We start from the raw sequence: 20,732 nt of genomic DNA, 5'->3' as shown, positions 1-20,732 counted from the left end.
TCCCTCATACTTAAATTAAATTGCATCTATGTCTTTGTTACCTCTAGACTTGACTACTTCAAAGCTCTCCTGGCTGGCCTCCGATCTTCCACCCTCCATAAACGTGAGCTCATCAAAAACTCTGCTGCCCATTTCCTAACTTGCACCAAGTTCCATTTCCCTATCCCCCTTGTTCTTGCTGACCTAAATTGGCTCCCAGTCTGGTAATGCCTCTATTTTAAAATTTTCATCCTTGTTTTCAAATCCCTCCATAGCCTCACCCCTCCCTATCTCTATAACCTCCTCCAGCTCTACAACACTCTGAGATATCTGCGTTCCTTCAATTTTGGATCATGCACATATCCCATTTTAATTGCTCCACCACTAGCGGCTGTGTTTTCAGCTGCCAAGGCCCTGAACTCTGGAATTCGTCCTGTAAACCTCTTTGTCTCTCCACCTCCCTCCCCTTTAAGACACTCCTTAAAACCTACCTCTTTGACCAAGCTTTTGGTCATTTGTCCCAATATCTCCTGGTGTGGCTCCTTGTCAAATTTTGTTTGAGAACACTCCTGTGAAGTGCCTCAGGGCATTTTACGACATTAAATGCACTATATAAATGCAAGCCACTGTTATTGTTAGTCACCTGTTCTCTCCACTAACCTGTCTATTTCTTCCTAATGTCTTGTACAGTCGTTCTCCCCGTTTGCCAAACCCTTAACTTTTATGTCATCAAGAACCGTTTAGCTTGTACAAAAGCAAAATACTGCGGATGCTGGAAATCTGAAACAAAAACAGAAAATGCTGGAAATACTCAGCAGGTCTGGCAGCATCTGTGGATTGTGTTTCTTATGCCCAAGCCCAAACACCTATATATACTGAGAACAAAAGTGGACCTTTGGGTTACAAGAGTTCCCAGCCTTTTCCAATCCGAACAACACCCATTTACTCCACAGTATTTCGCTTTTGTATTAGTGTTTAATCCACTGCCACTTCTCTTCCAGGAATGCCCACCATGAAGTAGTTCTACTTTTCTCTGATGGGTTTTCTGTTGACTCTTACCCTTCTCTCACCTTCACATAGTCCATCTCTGACTCTTCCCTTCCCTTCCTGGATTTCTCTGACTCCATTTCTGGGAATAGTCTAACAACGAATATTCACTCTAAGTCCACTGACTCCTACAGCTACCTCGACTACACTTCGTCACACCCTGCTTCCTGTAAGGACTCCATTCCATTCTCCCAGTTTGTCCATCGCACCTGTTCTGATGATGCAACCTTCCATACCAGCACTTCTGATACACCTGTCTTTCACCTCAACCAAGGAATCCCCCCACCATGACTGACAGGGCCCTCAGCTGTGTCTGCTCCATTTTCCACACTTCTGCTCTCACCCCTTCCCCTCCCTCCTAAAACCATGATAGGATTCCCTTGCCCTCACCTTCCACCCACTGGCCTCCGTATTCAATGGATCATCCTCGCCGTCATTTCTGCCACCTCCAGCGTGATGCCACCACCAAACACATCTTCCCCTCCTCTTTCAGCATTCCAAAGGGACTGTTCCCTCCGTGACACCTTGGTCCACTCCTCAAACACACCCTCCCCTTCCCATGGCACCTTTCCATGCAAACACAGGAGTTGCAACACCTGCCCTTTTACCTCTTCTCTCCTCGCTGTTTAAGGCCCCCAACACTCCTTCCAAGTGAAACAGTGATTTACATATACTATTTTCAATTCAGTATGCTGTATTTGCTGCTCACAATGCAGTCTACTCTATACTGGGGACCCAGACAAAGATTGGGTGACCACATTGCAGAACACCTCTGTTCAGTCTGCAAGCATGACCCCGAGCTTCTGGTTGCCTGTCATTTTAATTCTTCACCTTGCTCCCGTGCTGACTTCTCCATCCTCAGCCTCCTGCAGTGTTCCAATGAAGCTCAATGCAAGCTCGAGCAACAGCACCTGATCTTTTGATTGGGCACTTTACTTTCTGGACTCAACAGTAAATTCAACAATTTCAGACCAGCATCTTTTGCCCCATTTTGCTTCCTTTTCTTTTGCCAGTTTCAGTTTTAGTCTCGTTTTTCCCTTGTTTTTGCTTTTGGATGGCAGCTGTTCAACATTCTGCCATTCACATCTCCTCGAGACACATGTTTTGTTTCTTTACTTGTCCCATTACCACTCCCTTTGCCCTTGCACCACCAACTCTTTTGTCATTTAATCTCTCCTGTTTTCCATCCTATCACAGACCTTTCTTTTACCACCTTCTTCCCTTTCGCTTTCTTGAAACTTATTCATTTCCCAGTTCTGATGCAAGGCCATTGACCTGAAACGTTAACTGTTTCTCTCTGCACAGATGCTGCCTGATGTGCTGAGTATTTCCAGCATTTTCTGTTTTTATTACTCATTTACTCTAATTCTGTTTCCTGTCCAACAACTAACCTCCTATTCAAGCGGACATTACGCTCTTTCAGCATATGCCTGAATTTTTCGTATTAGTCTCTTTTGAGACAAATGTATCAAATGCCTTCTGAAAAACATATACACCACATTTACTGCATGCTTTTTATCTAGCCAATTTGTCACTTTTTCAAAAATACTATTAAATTTGTCAGACATGATTTGGCATTAACAAATTTCTGCTGGCTGTTCTCAATTAACCCATGCTTGGAGCCCTTCAATTTTTGGCTCTGGGTTTGAACCAAAGCCAGCAGTTCAGATGAAACTCGTGTGTCTGCCACAACCATTGGACCGAAGTTAAAGGAATTCAAGACAATTTTAATCTAATTTTCACTGGGCACAAATGCACATAAGAAAGGTCCATAATTTGATATTGCTTGCCACTAATTTGGTAGTTTGATTCTGAAAGGTCATAGGGGTAAATGATAAAAATGGAAACTGTCATGGTGTTAAATGGAAGTTCAGATTAATGTGCATTACTGGACATGTATGTGCTGCAACAATGTGGCACTAAGGTTCATGAAGAAAGCGGAAAAATTATGTGCTCCCCAGGACCAACATTCAACAAGTGTAAGTATCATCAAAAATCTTTTAGATATAAAATAGAAGGTGGCCAGTGCCAACAACTGTTGCACCTATAACTGTGGCCAATTCAAAATACTCCATTGGTTATGAAACACTTTAGGACGTATGGAGGTTGTGAACAGCGCTATAGAAATGCAAGTACTTTCTTTTCTGTCTTTAAGACTTCAAAAGGACCATTATGAACATATTTTAGAGAAGAACAGCAAGGTGGATTCCAGGATTTAAGGCACTAAATTATGAGAAGAGACTCACAACACTTCTTTTCATAGGAAAAAAGGTTTTGAGAGGGGATGCCATCCAGGTGTTCAAAATGCTGAGAGGCAGGGGTTTCACTTGCAGAGAGAGGACAGTATTCAACAAAATGACGACAAATTTAACAACCCTCAACATAAACCGGAGAGTAATGGTTTATTGGGACATAACAAAAACACATCATCATGGCAGTCTCCATTAAAAAAATGGCTGTGACCATATTTGGACCTCTTCTGCTGACCCTAGTGGACATGCTAGGATCAGGGGGAGGTTCCCACATTTGCATGCCAACAACAGATGCCCACACCACTAGTGGTACATAGCATCGTAAAGATGCTGGAAAATGTGGTAAAATTGGCTTAGCTAGAGGAGAGGTGTCAGAGACCGCCCAGAAAGAGTTCAGGCCATGGCACTGGATCCAGCCTAGTTTCCAGTTGTTATGTCGGACTCCTGCTGAAGTTATGGTGATAGATTTCTGGGTTACGAATGCAATTGAAGTTGGAGGAATACAGACATAGAAGACCAAATGCTCTGTGAAACATAACGATTAATGTGCTAATGGGACCATAAAATGCCATCCTGCGCTAAACAGCAGGGCGTATTTGAAAAATGGAGGTTGTAAGATTAATTAGCTGTCCGAGGATTTGCTTGATAACCTCTGGATGTGAGGGAACTATTTTCCATAACTTTCTCTCGGCAATTTAATAAATTGGGTGCACTCTAATATGTTATGGCGTATTGAATGTGGTTTGTGGAAGGAATCAGCTTTGATAGATTATCGAGTCTGTTTTCATTCCATGTTACTCATTTCCTTATATTACATCTCTATTACAAAGCTAATGCCAGTGACAGCCTCAACTTTGGCAGCAGCACAGTCATATAAATGAAGTGATGCTTGTGCCTCCAGCATCATGGAGTACCACCTAGCGGGTGGTACCCCCTCACTACTGCCAACTATAAATGGGTAATTAGCAGATGATATTTTTGTAATTCGCTGGCACAGTATTCAGTCCACCCATACAAGGTAACAATGCAGCTTTTGTATTGCTAGCTTGTACAAATCTTCTTCCGGGTCAAGGTCAGGAAAGATTGACAGCCAGAAAATTAGTCGTGATTGGAACTTTTAAACAAGCACCCATGTCCAAACTTGTACATGTGCTATTACTTAATGTTGTGCCAATACTCTGTAGTTTGCCCTGCAAAGTAAACGAGTAAATTCCAGAGTACTGGAATATACAACAGAATTGCTTCTTTTTGAACTGGTTCTGTTGGTTTAACATGAATACGGCAATAGTCTGAGCAGGCACTGTGCAAAAGTATCAACCTGTGCTCTGTTACTTGAAGGGGCATTAACACTTGAAAGGCAAGTTTTCAGGTTGCAATTGTTTTCATCCGAAGGTCCTTTTGCATGAATTGTTCTTGCTTTCAATGGGACTCTTTACTATAATAGACAGAAGCTACAGAGACCTAAGGATAATCAAGACCTATACCTTTGTGGGTCTTGTGAGCTGCCATAATGTCTCCAGTAATAACTAAATGTGCCAATGTGGTTTCCTGCCTTTTAGCAAAGGATAGGGACATTTTAACATCCAACAGACCTTAACTGGGGCTGTAGCAGGAAGGAAGATGAACAGCGGAGACTGCCATATGGAAGTAGTGGATTTCCCTTTGTGTCAGTTTAGTCCGAGATAGTACTGTTAGTGCTGGTGCTTTAGGGGGTGATAATATGGTCGGCACAGTGGTTAGCACCGCAGCCTCACAGCTCCAGCGACCTGGGTTTAATTCTGGGTACTGCCTGTGCGAAGTTTGCAAGTTCTCCCTGTGTCTGCATGGGTTTTCGCCGGGTGCTCCGGTTTCCTCCCACCACCAAAGACTTGCAGGTTGATAGGTAAATTGGCCATTATAAATTGCCCCTCGTATAGGTAGGTGGTAGGGGAATATAGGAAAGGTGGGGATCTTCTTCTTTGGCCTCCTTATCTCGAGAGACAATGGGTAAGTGCCTGGAGGTGGTCAGTGGTGTGTGGAGCAGCACCTGGAGTGGCTATACAGGCTCTTCCACAGGTGCTGCAGAAAAATTTGTTTGTCGGGACTGTTACACAGTTGGCTCTCTTCGACTCGCCACACTTTAGCCCCGCCTTTATGGCTGCCCGCCAGCTCAGGCGAACGCTGGCAACTGACTCCCACGACTGACAGGTGGGGATATGGTAGGAATATGGGATTAGTGTAGGATTAGTATAAATGGGTGGTTGATGGTCGGCACAGACTCGGTGGGCCGAAGGGCCTGTTTCAGTGCTGTATCTCTAAATAAAAAAATAAAAAATACTAAAGTTGGCTTGGGGGAGGATGCTGACATTAGACAGCCTATCCTGCCAAGGAAATTGAAGGATTTTGCAGAGACAGCATTGGTAGTATTTCTCAAATGCCTCAAGGTGCCTGTTGTAGATTGTCCAAGTCTTCGAAGCACATAGCACTGCGGGGATCACTGCTGCCCGGTAAACCATGACTTTAGTCCCAGGTTTGAGTTCCTGGTCCTTGAATACTTTTTTTCTCAATCGGCCCAAGGCTGAGCTAGCATATTGGAGCTGTGTTGCGGGGGGACGGGGGTGGGGGAGAGGTTGCGGTGGGTGGATATTGTAATCTATCTCTGCCCTCTCCCAAACCAACATTTCTAGCATTGAGGCTTTGCAGCTTTGCAGGGCAGGCCATGTTGTTCGTATGCCTGACACCAGGCTCCCAAAATAACTGCTCTACTCTGAACTTCGCCGCAACAAGAGACTCCCAGGAGGAGAGAGGAAATGCTTTAGGGACATTTTCAAAGCATCCATGAAGAGATCCAACATACCAACTGATTCAAGGGACTCTCTGGCCTGCGACCATCCAAAATGGAGGAGCATTCAGGAAGGCACACCTTGAGAGACTTCAACAGGAGCACACGGAGGCCAAGTGCAGACAGCAGAAGGAACGCACAGCCCCCACAAGCAACTCATCTACTCTATCCTTCAAACACCACCTGCCCCCAAGTGGTACAGTCTGCAGATGGCGCATTAGACTTGTTAGCCATCTTAAAATGCACTGAACCAGAGTGGAGGCAAGTCATCCTCCATCCTCAGGGACCGCTTAAGAAGAATACTAAGGTGCTTCAAAATTAAGAAATTAATTGTATCTGGAAAGCATATTTATGTTATACAAAACCATATGAGCTGATACAATGAATTTTTAAATTCAACAATAATTTGCAACTGTATGGTGCTTTTAACAGAAAAATGTCCCAAGGGTTTGTAATAATGTTTGACCACCTCAGACTGCCTCAGATACTCACAGTAACATGTCCTTCCAGACGCAGTGAAAATGTTAATAAGCAATAAATGACCACAGAAGGAAAGACAATACCCACAATCACTTGTACCAAATATGCACTGGGCCTTGAAAACAAAAAACATCTTCAAACCATTATTCTGAACACAGTTTATGTACAAAATACTGAAAAAAAATCACCACGAAGGTAATTTACAAGAAAAATACGATAAATATTTCACGTCAAACTGTTCCAAGCAAAGTATGTAAGACAGGCATCCATTATATGGTGACTGCAAAGCACCAGCAGAGGGTGGTAGAAGCCTTTCAATGGCACTCACTAAGGAATTTTACACCCACACACTCAATAAATACTAGCAGCAGCCCTGTTTAAGTCTGCATAAACCTGTGTTTGTGGTCCTGTTTAATGTGCATAACAACACCTTGCATTTATATAGTGCCTTAATGTAGGAAAACATCTCAAGGCACTTTGACCCAGTATTTATTTTGGCACTGTTGGTAAACAGGACACAGATTGTGGTTTATGGATCTGCTAAATCTTTTCCTGAAGACAACTGAATCATTATTGCTCATTTTTTTCTGTGACATGAAGTTGCATGAAATCTGCAATAAATTATTTCACAAGATTGTGATTTCCTTCCTTTAAGAGCTCCTCTTTCAAAATCAAATCATAAAAAGTATATAGAAAGAGGAACAATTTTAGAATTAGTGAAGTGTGATCATTAACTGGAAAAGAGGTGAAGAAATGCCTTGTAGTATGCAAGTTATTCCAAAAAGTCTAATCTTGCTATTTTGCCCTTTGTGGTGACCCCACTGCTGCAATGGTTCCTCTGTGCCATAGAAAATGTGGTGAGCATCACAGCTGTTATAACTGGCTGAAAGGAGTTGTGGTTTTGCAGCATGGGATGTTTCTTGCCAGTTTCCCCTTTCCCTCTCACCAAGATTCAGCCATGTTGTGCTGTACTTACCAGCTCTGTGGTTAAACTTACCCAGTGAGAGCTGCCAAGCTCTAAAGCTAGTTGAAGCTATCATTAAAAGCATGGCTGACGGTCCAGTGTTTCATGAGAAACAACAATGGTCTTTAGCAAATGCAAAATAATCTGGAGATTGTATTGTTGTGTCATATTAAACCGCATGAAAATCCTGATATGAAGCATTAACAAGAATACAATCATTTCAATCCTTCTTTCAACTTCGAGAAGCAAATGTAAATAGAGAATTTAATTTGCCATGGATCAGTGAAAATAAAACAGTAGCTTACCTGCTGTTCAAATTTTTTAATACATTAAAGTGGAATTGATTCTGAGTGAATAAACCTAGGATTAGAATTATAACATGGTCACATTACAAGGGAGCTTTATCCAGAACTAATGCATTACTAGGCACTTGAGAATATACTTTGTCAGCACATTCTGCAAAGTAGTATTGAAGGATTTGTAAATAGGGTATTTATAAGAGCTTTGGAACCAAGCATCAAAATACTCAGCTGGGTTTGGATGGATTAAAACTGATGTAGAACAACTGGATACTAAAACAAGGGTTTAAAGCTGTTGCTGTGGCTCTTCAGACTAATCTTGGGAGTTATATTTCATATTTCTAAAGTAATTTTTCACCCCTGGCAGGATTGTTGTTGGATTCTGCATGATGTTATCTGAATAAACTTTCAGCAGAAAATGAATAAAGATGAAGTGCTATCCTTACTTCTTAACTCACAGCTGTTTAATTTCTAACCCGATCTCATTTTATTTGGACATGCAACTTCTGCTCATTTTGTATACACCACTGCTCTGACACAGTATTAAAATTTAGGCTGTACATGGTGAATTTGTAATTTTACTCGTAAAGACACTGGTATGCCAGTCTCCATTATGCTCCCTCCAGTTAAATTATTGAAAACACAATCTAAAACAAATTCTCTAAATAAGAAACATGCTTGCTGTGGGAGCAGGAAACCCTTGCAAAGCAGTCTGTACCCACAATTGCACTTATTGCAAATCAATACCATAAAAGGTGAAGGCAACGTGATTTTTCATCTTGCAAAATGGCACAACACTGCAATCCATCCAACTTTTCCCAGGTGCCAATAACTTTCGCATTGGTGCTGGTCTGGAACTCACTACCTGAAAGGGTGATAGAAGCTGAAACCTTTATCGCATTTAAAAAGTACTTGGAATATTCACTTGAAGCACTGTAACCTACAGAACTATGGACAAAGAGCTCGAAAGTGGGATTAGGCTGGATAGCTCTTTAACAGCCGGCACAGACATGTGGATCGAGTGGCCTCCTTCTGTGCCATAAATTTTCTACGTTTCTATTTCACTTTTGAAGAAGTAGATGCACCATACACATGTGGGTTTAGCTCTGCTTACACATGTGGGTTTATTTCTTGTGGGCCATTGCTTCACTGGCATAATCTAAAGGTGTGCAAAGGAAACCCGACCCCAGTCTGAATGCTGGAGCTGGAAGCCTGGCATGACCGGTCCGAACCCGACACGTGTTGTCGGATCCCGTTGGGGTCGAGTCGGGCAGCAGGTCTTTACATCAGTATAGACAACACGTGTCTGGTTCGGGCCGGGTCATGTCGGACTTCCGGGTCTGGCATAATCACAAATGCACAGCTACAAAGGATCTTACCCTAGCCACTCAGAAATTGCTCTCATCTCATGGCTTTGTTGAATCTTGCTGTGCACATATTGGCTGTTGCGTTTGCCTGCATTATAATAGTGACTGCACTTCAAAAGTATTTAATTGGCTGCGAAGCATTTTGCAACGTCCTGAAGTTGTACTTGGTGCTGCATAAATTCAAGTTTTTCTTCCTCTTCTTTCAAATTACCTACCTGACTTTAGAAATCAAAAGAATTCTAAACTGCTCACCCACACAATGCAAAAAAGTATCACTGCTGCCAGCTGCAGTGCCCACGCCTGTCCATGCAGCCCTCCTTCACACATTTTAAAATTATTAATGGGATCCGACAACAATATCCCAAGTACTTTTTAAATGCTGGTTTTAACTCAATGTGTGTTTGAAATATGATGCACAATGGGGAACACTTGTTTTGGGAGTCTTGTGTCAGGCATGCAGACGATATGGTCCGCCCAAGGTAACTGATTAGCCATGACCAGTGTCTCGATACTGGGGATGTTGGCCTGAGAGAGGACACTGATATTAGAGTGCCCGCCCTGCCACTGAATTTGCAGGATCTTGTGGTGGCACTGCTGGTGATATCGCTTTAGGGCTTTGAGATGTCTGCTGTACAGTGTCCATGTTTCCGACACATACAGGAGGGCAGGTAACACTGCTGCCCAGTAGAGCATGAGCTTGGTGCCAGGTTTGAGGTTTCTGTCGTCAAACACTCTTTTCCTCAGATGCCCAAAGGCTGTGCTGGCACACTGGAGAAGATGCTGAGTTTCATCGTTGATGTCTGCCCTTGCTGAGAGGAGGTTACCAAGATTTGAGAAGTGTTCCACATTATCCAGTGGTTCACCGTGGATCTTGATAGTCGGGAGGCAGTGTTGCGCTGCGGTGGCAAGCTGGTAGAGGACCTTTGTCTTCTGGATCTTTACTTAAGGTCCATTCTTTCATACTGCTCCGTGAATGCATCGACAAGGGTTTGAAGATTGGTTCTTGAGTGTGCGCATACGCAATTGTCATCAGCACATTGCAGCTCAATGACAGAGCTTGGGGTGGCCTTGGTTCTGGACTGGAGGCAATGTAGGTCGTCCGCATATCCGACACAAGACTCCCAAAACAAGCTTTCTACTCTGAGCTCCGTCACGGCAAGAGGCTACCAGGAGGACAGAGGAAACGCTACAAGGATGTTTTTTTTTTAGATTAGAGATACAGCACTGAAACAGGCCCTTTGGCCCACCGAGTCTGTGCCGAACATCAACCACCCATTTATACTAATCCTACACTAATCCCATATTCCTACCAAACATCCCCACCTGTCCCTATATTTCCCTACCACCTACCTATACTAGTGACAATTTATAATGGCCAATTTACCTATCAACCTGCAAGTCTTTTGGCTTGTGGGAGGAAACCGGAGCACCCGGAGAAAACCCACGCAGTCACAGGGAGAACTTGCAAACTCCACACAGGCAGTACCCGGAATCGAACCCAGGTCCCTGGAGCTGTGAGGCTGCGGTGCTAACCACTGCGCCACTGTGCCGCCCTGTTCTTAAAGCCTCCCTGAAAAAATGTGACATCTCCACTGATTCGTGGGAATCTCTTGCCCAAGACTGTCCAGAATGGAAAAGAAGCATTCACGAATGTGCCAGTCAGTTCGAACAACTTCAACACGCCCAGGCAGCAACCAAGTGCAAACAGCAGAAGGAGGGTTCGGAAATTCGAGCATCCCATTCACTCGCCTCACCAAACACCACCTGCTCCACCTGTGGCAGGGTGTGCGGATCCAGAATTGGACGATTCTGTCACCTAAGGACCCACAACCCTGGAGTGGAAGAAAGACATCCTTGTTCCCCAGGGACTGCTTAAGAAGATGACGACAATGGGGAACATTCAACTAGATCAACGCCATTTTCCCGCACTATCCCCATATCCCTTGATATCTTCAATATCTAGAAATCTATCGATCTCTGTCTTGAATATGCTCAATGATTGAGCCTCCACAGCCCTCTGGGGTAGAGAATTCCAAAGATTCACGACCCTCTGAGTGAAGCAATTCCTCCTCATCACAGTCCTAAATGGCCTACCTCTTATTCTGAGACTGTGTCCCCAGGTTCTAGATCCCCCCAGCAATGGTTTATGGAAATATGTCATGAGTTTAGTCTGTAACTCATTCCTGCCTGTGGCATTCAAGTCATTAGCCCATCATGCCCTTCTGTTTTATGTTCTTGTAAATCACATTTCTCACTGGGCATGCCAAACATAATTAAAGTGAAGTTTAAATTAAGTCCTTATCCATACAAGTTGGTGCAAAAATTACAATCCTCATTTTGCTGAACAAACAATAACTCCACGTGGTTCGCATAACCAATTTTGCAACCACTGTTTTAGTAATAAAATATAACTTTCATTTCACTTTGCTAGGAGTACTAACAGGCTAATCAACTATGGATGGAAGCCATGTCCAACCTTGGCCTCTCCAGAGACATGCGCAGTTCCCACCAGGACCAACAATCAGAAGAATTTTCTTCCCCCTCCCTAGTCCAGGGGTACTGAGGTCAGTCTGTCATAACCTTGGTGATGCTCGAGTTAAGATTAGCCAACTCAATACAGACAAGAGATAGAACAATCCCATCAGCATGGCTCAGTGTAACATCATGCACTGCCTTTATTCCCCAAGTCATTCTCTCTTTGTGTATACTGGAAATGTTTATTTATTTTGTTACCAAGCTTGAGTCATTTTGGTCTGATCAAGGTGAAAGAAGTTAGAGTTGGGAAAATCCAAATTAGAGTTCAACAACAAAGGGATTTGTAGCTCCTCATATAGTTCAATATGCTTATTTAGTTAGTAGCTGAATCGCATTGAGCAGGTAGGTCCCATGTTCTATCCCAAGTCTGTACTGAGCTAACTATTGTCAACTAGGCTGCAATAGGGATGCTAGAATTAACTTAAATGTTCCAAATTAGGGGGGTGTGGGGAAAACTTGGCCTTTGTTCCTTTTCTTAATTATCCAGCAATGCGTCCATTGTCTAGGCACTGGGTCAAGTAAGGATTCAGTTTGGCTGTGAACATAGGAATAGGAGTACACCATTGACACTCTTGAGTGCTGCTCCCCTTTCAATGAGATCATGGCTGATCTGCAACCTGACTCCAAATATCCGCCTTTGCCCCAAATCTCTGAACATCTTTGGTTAACAAAAATTTATCAATCTCAGATTTAAAGTTAACAATTGATCCAGCATCAATTGCCATTTGTAGAAGAGTTCCAATCTTCTACCAGATTTGGTGTATAGAAGTGTTTCCTAATTTCACTCTTAAAAGGCCTGGCTCTAATTTTTAGGCTATGCCCCCTAGCTCTAGACTACCCAACCAGCAGAAATATTTCCTCTCTATGTCTTATCTCTTCCCCAATACCTTGAAAACTTTGATTAAATTACCCCTTAACCTTCTAAATTCCAGAGAATACAACCTTATTTTGTGTAATCTCTCCTTGTAATTTAATCCTTGCAGTACAGGTATCATTCTGGTAAATCTACACCGCTCAAGCCAATACATTTTTCACAAGGTGTGGTGTCCAGAACTGCACACAGTAGTCCAGCTGTGGTCTAACCATGGCTTTGTATAGCTGCATTCTAGTCCTCTATGTATAAAGGCCGGTATTCCATTAGCCTTTTTGATTATTTTCTGCAACTGTTCATGATATTTTAATGATCTATGTACTTGAACCCCCAAGTCTCATTGGACCGCCACTGTTTCTAGCCTTTCACCCTTTAGAAAGTACCCTGTTCTAAAGGCCTGCTACCCGACCTGAATCTGACGGGACCCGATGACACATGTTGGGTTCGGGTCGGGTCGGGCCCATCTTCTGGATCCAGCTTTCGGGCTCGGGCTGGGCCGGGTCATGCCGGACACACTTGGTAAGTGCTCCACCGGTAAGTATTAAAAATAAAAAAAAACTTACCTGAGCTGGAAGTCCGGGACGAAACTGAGTCTGTGCAGTGAGCGAGTGATGTCACTGTGACATCATCACACATGCGCTGCAGCTTCGTGGAGCTTCCCAGTTGGAAGGTAAGTAAAGGGATGGTCGGGTTGGGCTCGGGGCAAAATTGGAGGGACTCGGGCCGGGTCACGCTCAGGCTTTTACCCTGTTCTATCCTTTTTAAGTCCAAAATGGATGACCTCACATTTGCCTACAATGAACTCCATTTACTACAGTTTTACCCATTCACTTAATATATTAATATATTTTAATTTTATGCTTCCATCTACATTGCTTACAATGCCACCTATCTTTGCGTCATTGGCAAACTTGGATATCTGGCTTTCTACCCTATCAAAGTCATTAACAAATACAGTGAATAGTTGAGGTCCTAACACAGATCCTTGTGGCCATCACTCGTCACATCCTGCCAATTAGAGTGCCTGCCCATTATCCCTACTGTCTGTCTCTTTCTGCTCAGCTAATTTCCTAAACAGATCAATAATCTGCCTTCAATTTCATGAGCTTCAACTTTAGCCAACAGACTCTTATAAGGGACTTTATCAAATGCCTTCTGGAAGTCCATATAAATAGAATCGGTAGATATTCCCCTGTCCACGAGTCACCTCTTCAAAAAATTGCAGTTGGTTCATCAGGCATGATCTACCGATTACATGCTGGCTGTCTGCTCAGCTGAAAATTTTCAAGGTGTTCAGTCACCCTATCTTTAATTATAGAGTCTAGTAATTTCCCAACATAGATGCTTGGCTAACTGGTCTATAATTCCCTGGTTTCTCTCTCTCATCTTTCTTAAATGAAGTTTAAAAATGAATGTGAAGCTTTTACATTATTAAAGCTCATGGAAGAATAATTACTTGATGAGGAATCTTGCATTAAAATTGTACCCAAATAACAAGGAGTTAAGGCTTTCAGCACAGGAGAAAAGAAAGAAAATTGGTGAGAAAAAAGTATGCACTTTTTTTTTTTAAGTTGACATGAGATTGCACAACTGACAAGTAACACCTGAGGTATTAATTTCACCTTTGTGGGCCACCACATTACCATCAGTGATACTGGAATAAAAATACCCACTTAAGTTACTGCTTAAGTTAGCATTCTTCACTTATTGGTGCAAACCATAATTTGAAATATTCAAATGTTCACCACACAGCCATTACAAGTTGCCACAGCCATTTCTTTAGCCCCAGATAGGTGGCACACTGAAGTGAAAAGTCTGTCCCCATTGTTCTATGACAGAGGGAACAGCTACTGTGGTTACTACAGTCCATGTTCCCATCACCAGTATTACTGAGGCGATTTAAGATGATTTTAAGGTGATTGGCAAAAGAAGCAACCGACATATTGGGAAAAACTTTTTATGCAGCGAGTGGTTAGCATCTGGAATGCACTGCCTGAGATTGTGGTAGAGGCTGTCCAAAGTCATAGCCAGTCGAGTCAAGTCTGCTCTGGAGTTGGTGATCCACCCTGATCAGACCTGTACTGTACCCGGCAGGAAGATCTCCGATAGTCTCGCGCTACTCAGGGATAGAGAGCCTACGTACGGGACAGGAGAGTGGACACCTGCCTCATCAGCCTGGACCAGGATAAAGCTTTTGACAGGATATTGCACACCTAAATGATGGACATGCTTTCCAAAATGGGGTTTGGGGAGGGAATCTGCAATTGGATCAAACTGCTCGACACAAACATCAGTAGCGCAGTCTCAATCAATGGGTGGGAATCGGAAAGTTTCCCGATCCAATCTGGAGTCAGACAGGGCTGTCCTCACTCCCCGGTCTTGTTTGTTTGCTGTATTGAACCCTTTGCTGAGTCTATTAGGAAGGATGCGAGCATAAGAGGGGTGACAATCCCAGGCAGTGGAGGCACTCAGGTTAAAACCTCCCTGTACATGGATGACGTCGCCGTCTTCTGCTCGGATCCGCTGTCCATTCGCAGACTGATGAGCATCTGCGACCAGTTCGAACTGGCCTCGGGAGCCAAAGTCAACCATGGCAAGAGTGAGGCCATGTTCTTTGGGAACTGGGCTGACCGATCCTTTGTCCCCTTCACCGTCAGGTCAGGCTACCTGAAGGTGCTGGGAATATGGTTTGGAAGGGCCGGGCGTGCACCAAAACCTGGGAGGAGGGAGTAGCCAAGGTACAACACAAGCTGAGTATGTGGGGGCAGCGATCTCTCTCCATTGTGGGTAAGAACCTGGTCATCAGGTGCGAGGCGCTCACATTGTTGCTGTACGTGGCGCAGGTCTGGCCCATACCCCACTCCTGCGCTGTGGCGGTCACCCGAGCCATTTTCCGCTTCATCTGGGGATCCAAAATGGACCGGGTCCGGATTGACACGATGTTCAAACCTCTGGATAAGGGCGGGAAAAATGTACCCAACGTGGCCCTCATCCTGATGACCACCTTCGTGTGCGGCTGCATCAAGCTGTATGTAGACCTCCAGTACGCAAACTCCAAGTGTCACTACGTGCTGAGGTTCTATCTGTCCCCGGTGTTGCGAAGGATGGGCCTGGTCACATTGCCGTGGAACGCTCCATGCAGTTGGACCGTGCCGTACCACCTATCCTTCGTGGAGCAGTTTCTGCGGGAAAACACCTTTGACCACCGATCCATCAGGCAGCGGTCTGCATGGAATGTCCTCAAGGCCCTACGGGAAAAGGAGATGGTGGATCCTGTCGGATGGTTCCCCGAACAGACCGCCAAAGTCATATGGCGGAATGCCTCATCACCAGAACTTTCAAACAAGCACCAAGATGTAGCTTGGCTGGTGGTGAGAAGAGCCCTCCCCGTCAGATCCTTCCTGCACGCCCGAAGTCTCACTCCCTCTGCACAATGCCCTCGCGGTGGCTGTGGTGGGGAAGAGACGGTTGCCCACCTCCTTCCGGAATGCATCTTTGCAAAACAGGTGTGGAAAGAGATGCAGTGGTTTTTGTCAAGGTTCATCCCAAGCAGCTCTGTAACACAGGAGTCTGTGCTCTACAGGCTGTTCCCAGGGACGCACACCGAGATAAACATCAACTGCTGCTGGAGGACTATCAATTCGGTGAAAAACGCCCTTTGGTCTGCCCGAAACTTGCTGGTCTTCCAGCGCAAAGAGTCGTCCACGGCCGAATGTTGCAGACTGGCACATTCCAAGGTCCAGGACTACGTGCGGAGGGACGCACTAAAGCTTGGGGCAGCCGCAGCAAAGGCTCAGTGGGGAAAGACCACTGTGTAAGGTCCCCCCCACCAAGCTGAACTGAGGGGCCGGATCCATGGGAAACCCCTCGAACTGTATGGGGAAAATTTTGTGTGCTGTAAAATGTATATGGCATGAAACATGAAATGGAAGGGTTGTGAGGCAACTCATGATTGTATTGAAGGAAACTGATCACCATTGCACTGTTTGTATTTTTTGACTTGGTGCTGTTTTGAAACTGTTTGGTAACGTATTTTTTTAAAGATTTTTATGAATAAAGTATAATTTGGAAATAAATAAAAAAATTGTGGTAGAGGCAGATTCAATTGAGGCCTTTCAAAGAGAAAAAGTTTGCAGGGCTACGGGGAAAAGGTGGGGCAATGGGACTAGCTGAGTTGCTCTTGCGGAGAGCCAGCATGGACATAACAGGCTGAATGGCGTCTTCTGTTCTGTAACCATTCTATGATTCTATTCTATGAGACAACAAATGTTCTTTCACACTGGCCAAACCTTTACCAACCAGTGCTAATGATGATTCTTTCCCACTCCAAAAGAAAAGTGCAAATTAAGTTACTGGCAGTAGCACAGTGCTGTACCCCATTGGCAAACGTGATAACAGATTACCACTGCTAATGATTTCACACCTGCTAGCTGCTTAATTTTCATTCACTCTTCTTATCAGTGGGAATATCCAGTCCCACATGGCTGACTTCATTCCCCTTTGTTGCTTTTTCTTGTAATAAACAGCAAGTAGCTCCCATAAACAGCAGAAAAAGCTGCCATTTGGGAATCTAAAGATTCAGACTGTCTGCAATGTAGCCAAATAGTTTGAACTGCACTGTTTTAAATTCTTCCCAATTCTTAATTCCTTCTGAAATATAATTTTTTCTCCACTATGTTAGTTTATTTTCCTATTCAGCTTATTGCTGTTCATTGTTTTTCTTTCCTACTTTTTTGCTCTGCATTACTTCTCTGCAATTTTTGTTTTCTGCATTTTACATCATTACTTCCAGATTTGAATTAGCTCCCTTTAAATTATTTCTCCTTAATTTGCTCATTTCTAGTTAAATTCAACATTTCCACTAATGGGCTATCCTTGCATCAAGTGCTACAGAATGCTGGTTATTTTGCAATATTTTTGTGACATGATTTCTTTTTTACCACTAAATCCAGGTGAAAGTTAGAGGGCTCGTTCCCCGATTGAACCTGCCAAAAAGCAGCACTCACAGAAAATGGGTAGAAAATCAAGCTCAGCTTGTCATCTATTCATCTCCCAGTGGTCCCTGTGAACACCACTCCTGGGAATGCTGATGTGGGCAGCAATACTCAGATTCCAACTATTTTAAATTCTGAAACTATACAGAATAAATGATAAAAGAATTGCAACCCCCTATATTTATACTGCTTGGCATTTCCTGTCTGAAATTTTTCCATTTTCATACACTGTATACATAGCATAAGTGCAATAAATGATAACTATCAGGTAAAAGGATTGTGAAAAATATTATTTGATAAATTCAAAGCAGATGTAGTCAAAGGGAATTAGACTTCTCTGTTCAAATTAATTTCTATGATCTCAGTTTCCAAGGGTTTCAAATCAGAATGCAAACAGACAAATTCTTGAGGGACACAGCATTGTGGGAATAAACATAATTACTGATATTACGGGAGCTTCTTAATGTTCCTCTAAGCATTCCCACCCCTGAAACAAATCAGTGAGCAACTAAAATTCTAAGCTTTAGCATTGGTCACTAACATGCCCTTCTATTGTGCTTACATTTCCAGGCTCAGCTGAAAATTATTTAAGAAAGATGGGCCTTATAATTTATGTCTAATCATCAATCTCCCACACTCTTCATGCTGAATCTTCTTTCATTTCAAAACTATAGTATCTCATTGTAAAATATCAATGCTTTCCTTTTGACAATTCTACATATCTGTATGGCTCATCAGTCATCTCCTTTCAAAACACACAGGCACTTTGATCAATAGCCAACAATGATCTCCTGTGTGTGGTAAAGTGTTCTGAAGAAAGATCAGATAAAATCACATTTTTCCATTAAGAAGAACTAGAAAGATGATTTGGTTGATTTACCAACAAATACAATTTGGGTGAAAAGTGATATCTGAACCAAGGTAAAAATCACACTGACCCTTTTATCTTCTATATAAATGTGCAAAACCAGATTTACTGGCAAGTAACAAACTTTTAAACAGCTTTAATGGAGTGATCAAAAGCACATACCTTAGCAATAGAGACAATGTACAACTCCCTCATTGTACTCAAACACCTACCAATGTTGAAAAATTATCTTCAGTGGACCATAAAAACAGGACCTACAGCTCTTAACAGTCAGATGTGGGAGTTTAAGTTCAATTAAAGTTTTCTATCTCTGTGGTAGGCAGGGATCTCTTACCCACAAAACTTTCTAAACACATTAAAGTGCTGCCACACCACATCTTATTGGTCATACTTGTTCAAAGGGTTATGAAACTTGCCAAATAATTGAGGTATTACATTTAAGAATAGAATGTGCAAGGCATAGGAAACTTCATACTCAAGGTCACAGTGTTCTTCTAGAAAGCATCTAATTAAAAGAACAGATGAGTTTCTTACCTGTAAAAGTCTTTGTACTGGAGCTTCAGCTCTCCTCCTTTCCCAAAGAAGTGCACCAGCAGTGTCGTGTTCATTTCTGTGCTACGTTTCTGTTGAAAAGACAGAAATAGCATCAGCTTGCTTAACTGCAGTGCTCCTAAAAGTGCTAAACTGGCCAATCAGTGGGACACATACAAGACCTTCAAAAACCAAAATGTAACATATTGCGATGGCTGTGTTACAATTCACAATTACAGACCTTTTATCAATGAACACCCATAAAGCACAGCTGCTAGTGTACTGTTCCAGGGTGCAGTTGATAATGTTTCAGTCAGTTCTGGAACACAGGTACTAAAGTGATAATTTGCTGCTGTAAACGATCACTTGGATTATGTTCTGACTATTTCATTTATCTGTAATCAACTACAAAGTTGCATCAATCAAATTACCAACTGTTCAGCATAAATGCCAACGCACATCAATAACCAATCATGTTCTGGCAGTTGGGGTCCACAATGGTTATCAGGTCCTCAATTTTTTTAATGCCTAAAAGCAAACAAAAGCTTAATGCGTAGCCACAAATGGTAAAAATACATGGAGTTGTTCTTTTAAATGCTTAGATTTCTGACCATAAATGATTAATTTGAATATTATATGCTGACATGTGAATGTTATGGAGAAAGGTAATTAATGAAAAAGCCATGGACAATCTGCTAACTGTCTGAATCTGCATAAACATACAGTCATGATTATTATAAAACAGTCATGGTTTCAGACACAAGATCAGGTGACAATTGCATGGCTGGCTCTGTTATTGCTCGATGGCTAGAGAAAATGGAGCTCAGCACATGCATGCACACACACATACAGAGAGATCCATGTACGCATGCTTAGCTCAGTTTTCTCCAGTCATACAGCAATGCTGTTCAACACTGCTTAGGCACCTGTAATGTGCTATTCCTAACAGTAATGCAACGCAATTATCAATGCCTATAAGAAAAAACAATCTTACTGCAGCAACCTGAAAACCTGTTAGGAATGAAAAACATTTGGAGTGCGACTGTGTCCATCAAGTTTTCATGGGAACAGGCAAGCAATTGTGGTTTTGTCTGGCAGTCAACTTTTACGATTCTTTAGAAATGCTGCCTGATTAATTACAGCAAAACATTCCTACTCAATTATGAATGACATCTGTGTTTACCACATAACACAATGAAAATGTGTCCAATTTGACTGAGAACACTATTATCTTCACTGTTTGTTCTTTGCACGCATTGCATGTCTAGTATTAAAAAACAGAGCATTGGGCTTTGAGGCCCCTTACCAGGCTTATGCCTTTCCAATCACAATTTTAAGTCAAATGGGAACTGACAAATCATCAGCCATAATTTGTTAGAACCCATTTTGGCTTCATTGCTTGATTTTCATTTTCACTTTCTTTTTAAACATATGACCTAAAAACAAAGTGTTTCTAGCACCACAATATGTACAACTTACATTAATATTCCTAAATATTTGAGAACATGTAGTAACACTATAGATGAAAGACAGAATCAAGTCAATGTTTAAAGAATATGAGAAGAGAATAGAGGGTTATACTGATAGAGTTAGACAAGGAAAGATGGGAGGAGGTTCGAGTGGAGCATAAATGCCAGCATGGACTGGTTGGGCTGAATGGCCTGCTTCTGTGCTGTGTATCCTATGCAATCCTATGTAATAAATGGCAGGACTAATAGTGATGA

General features: G+C 42.7%; 1 protein-coding gene across 1 annotated transcript in view; it reads right to left on the bottom strand.

Annotated features, from left to right (window-relative positions):
- Nucleotides 1–20,732, bottom strand: part of micu2 (mitochondrial calcium uptake 2) — a 572,589-nt gene that overhangs the window by 35,002 nt on the left and 516,855 nt on the right. Inside the window, exon 9 of the mRNA XM_068033641.1 lies at nt 19,012–19,100. Coding sequence (XP_067889742.1) covers nt 19,012–19,100 — 89 coding nt within the window. The remainder of the gene's footprint in view (nt 1–19,011; nt 19,101–20,732) is intronic.

Source organism: Heterodontus francisci, chromosome 6 (genome assembly GCF_036365525.1).
Source record: "Heterodontus francisci isolate sHetFra1 chromosome 6, sHetFra1.hap1, whole genome shotgun sequence".
In the NCBI taxonomy this organism is placed as follows: Eukaryota; Metazoa; Chordata; class Chondrichthyes; order Heterodontiformes; family Heterodontidae; genus Heterodontus; species Heterodontus francisci.
Note: the sequence above shows the minus strand (reverse complement) of the source record. Positions and strands in the feature narration are given on the sequence as shown.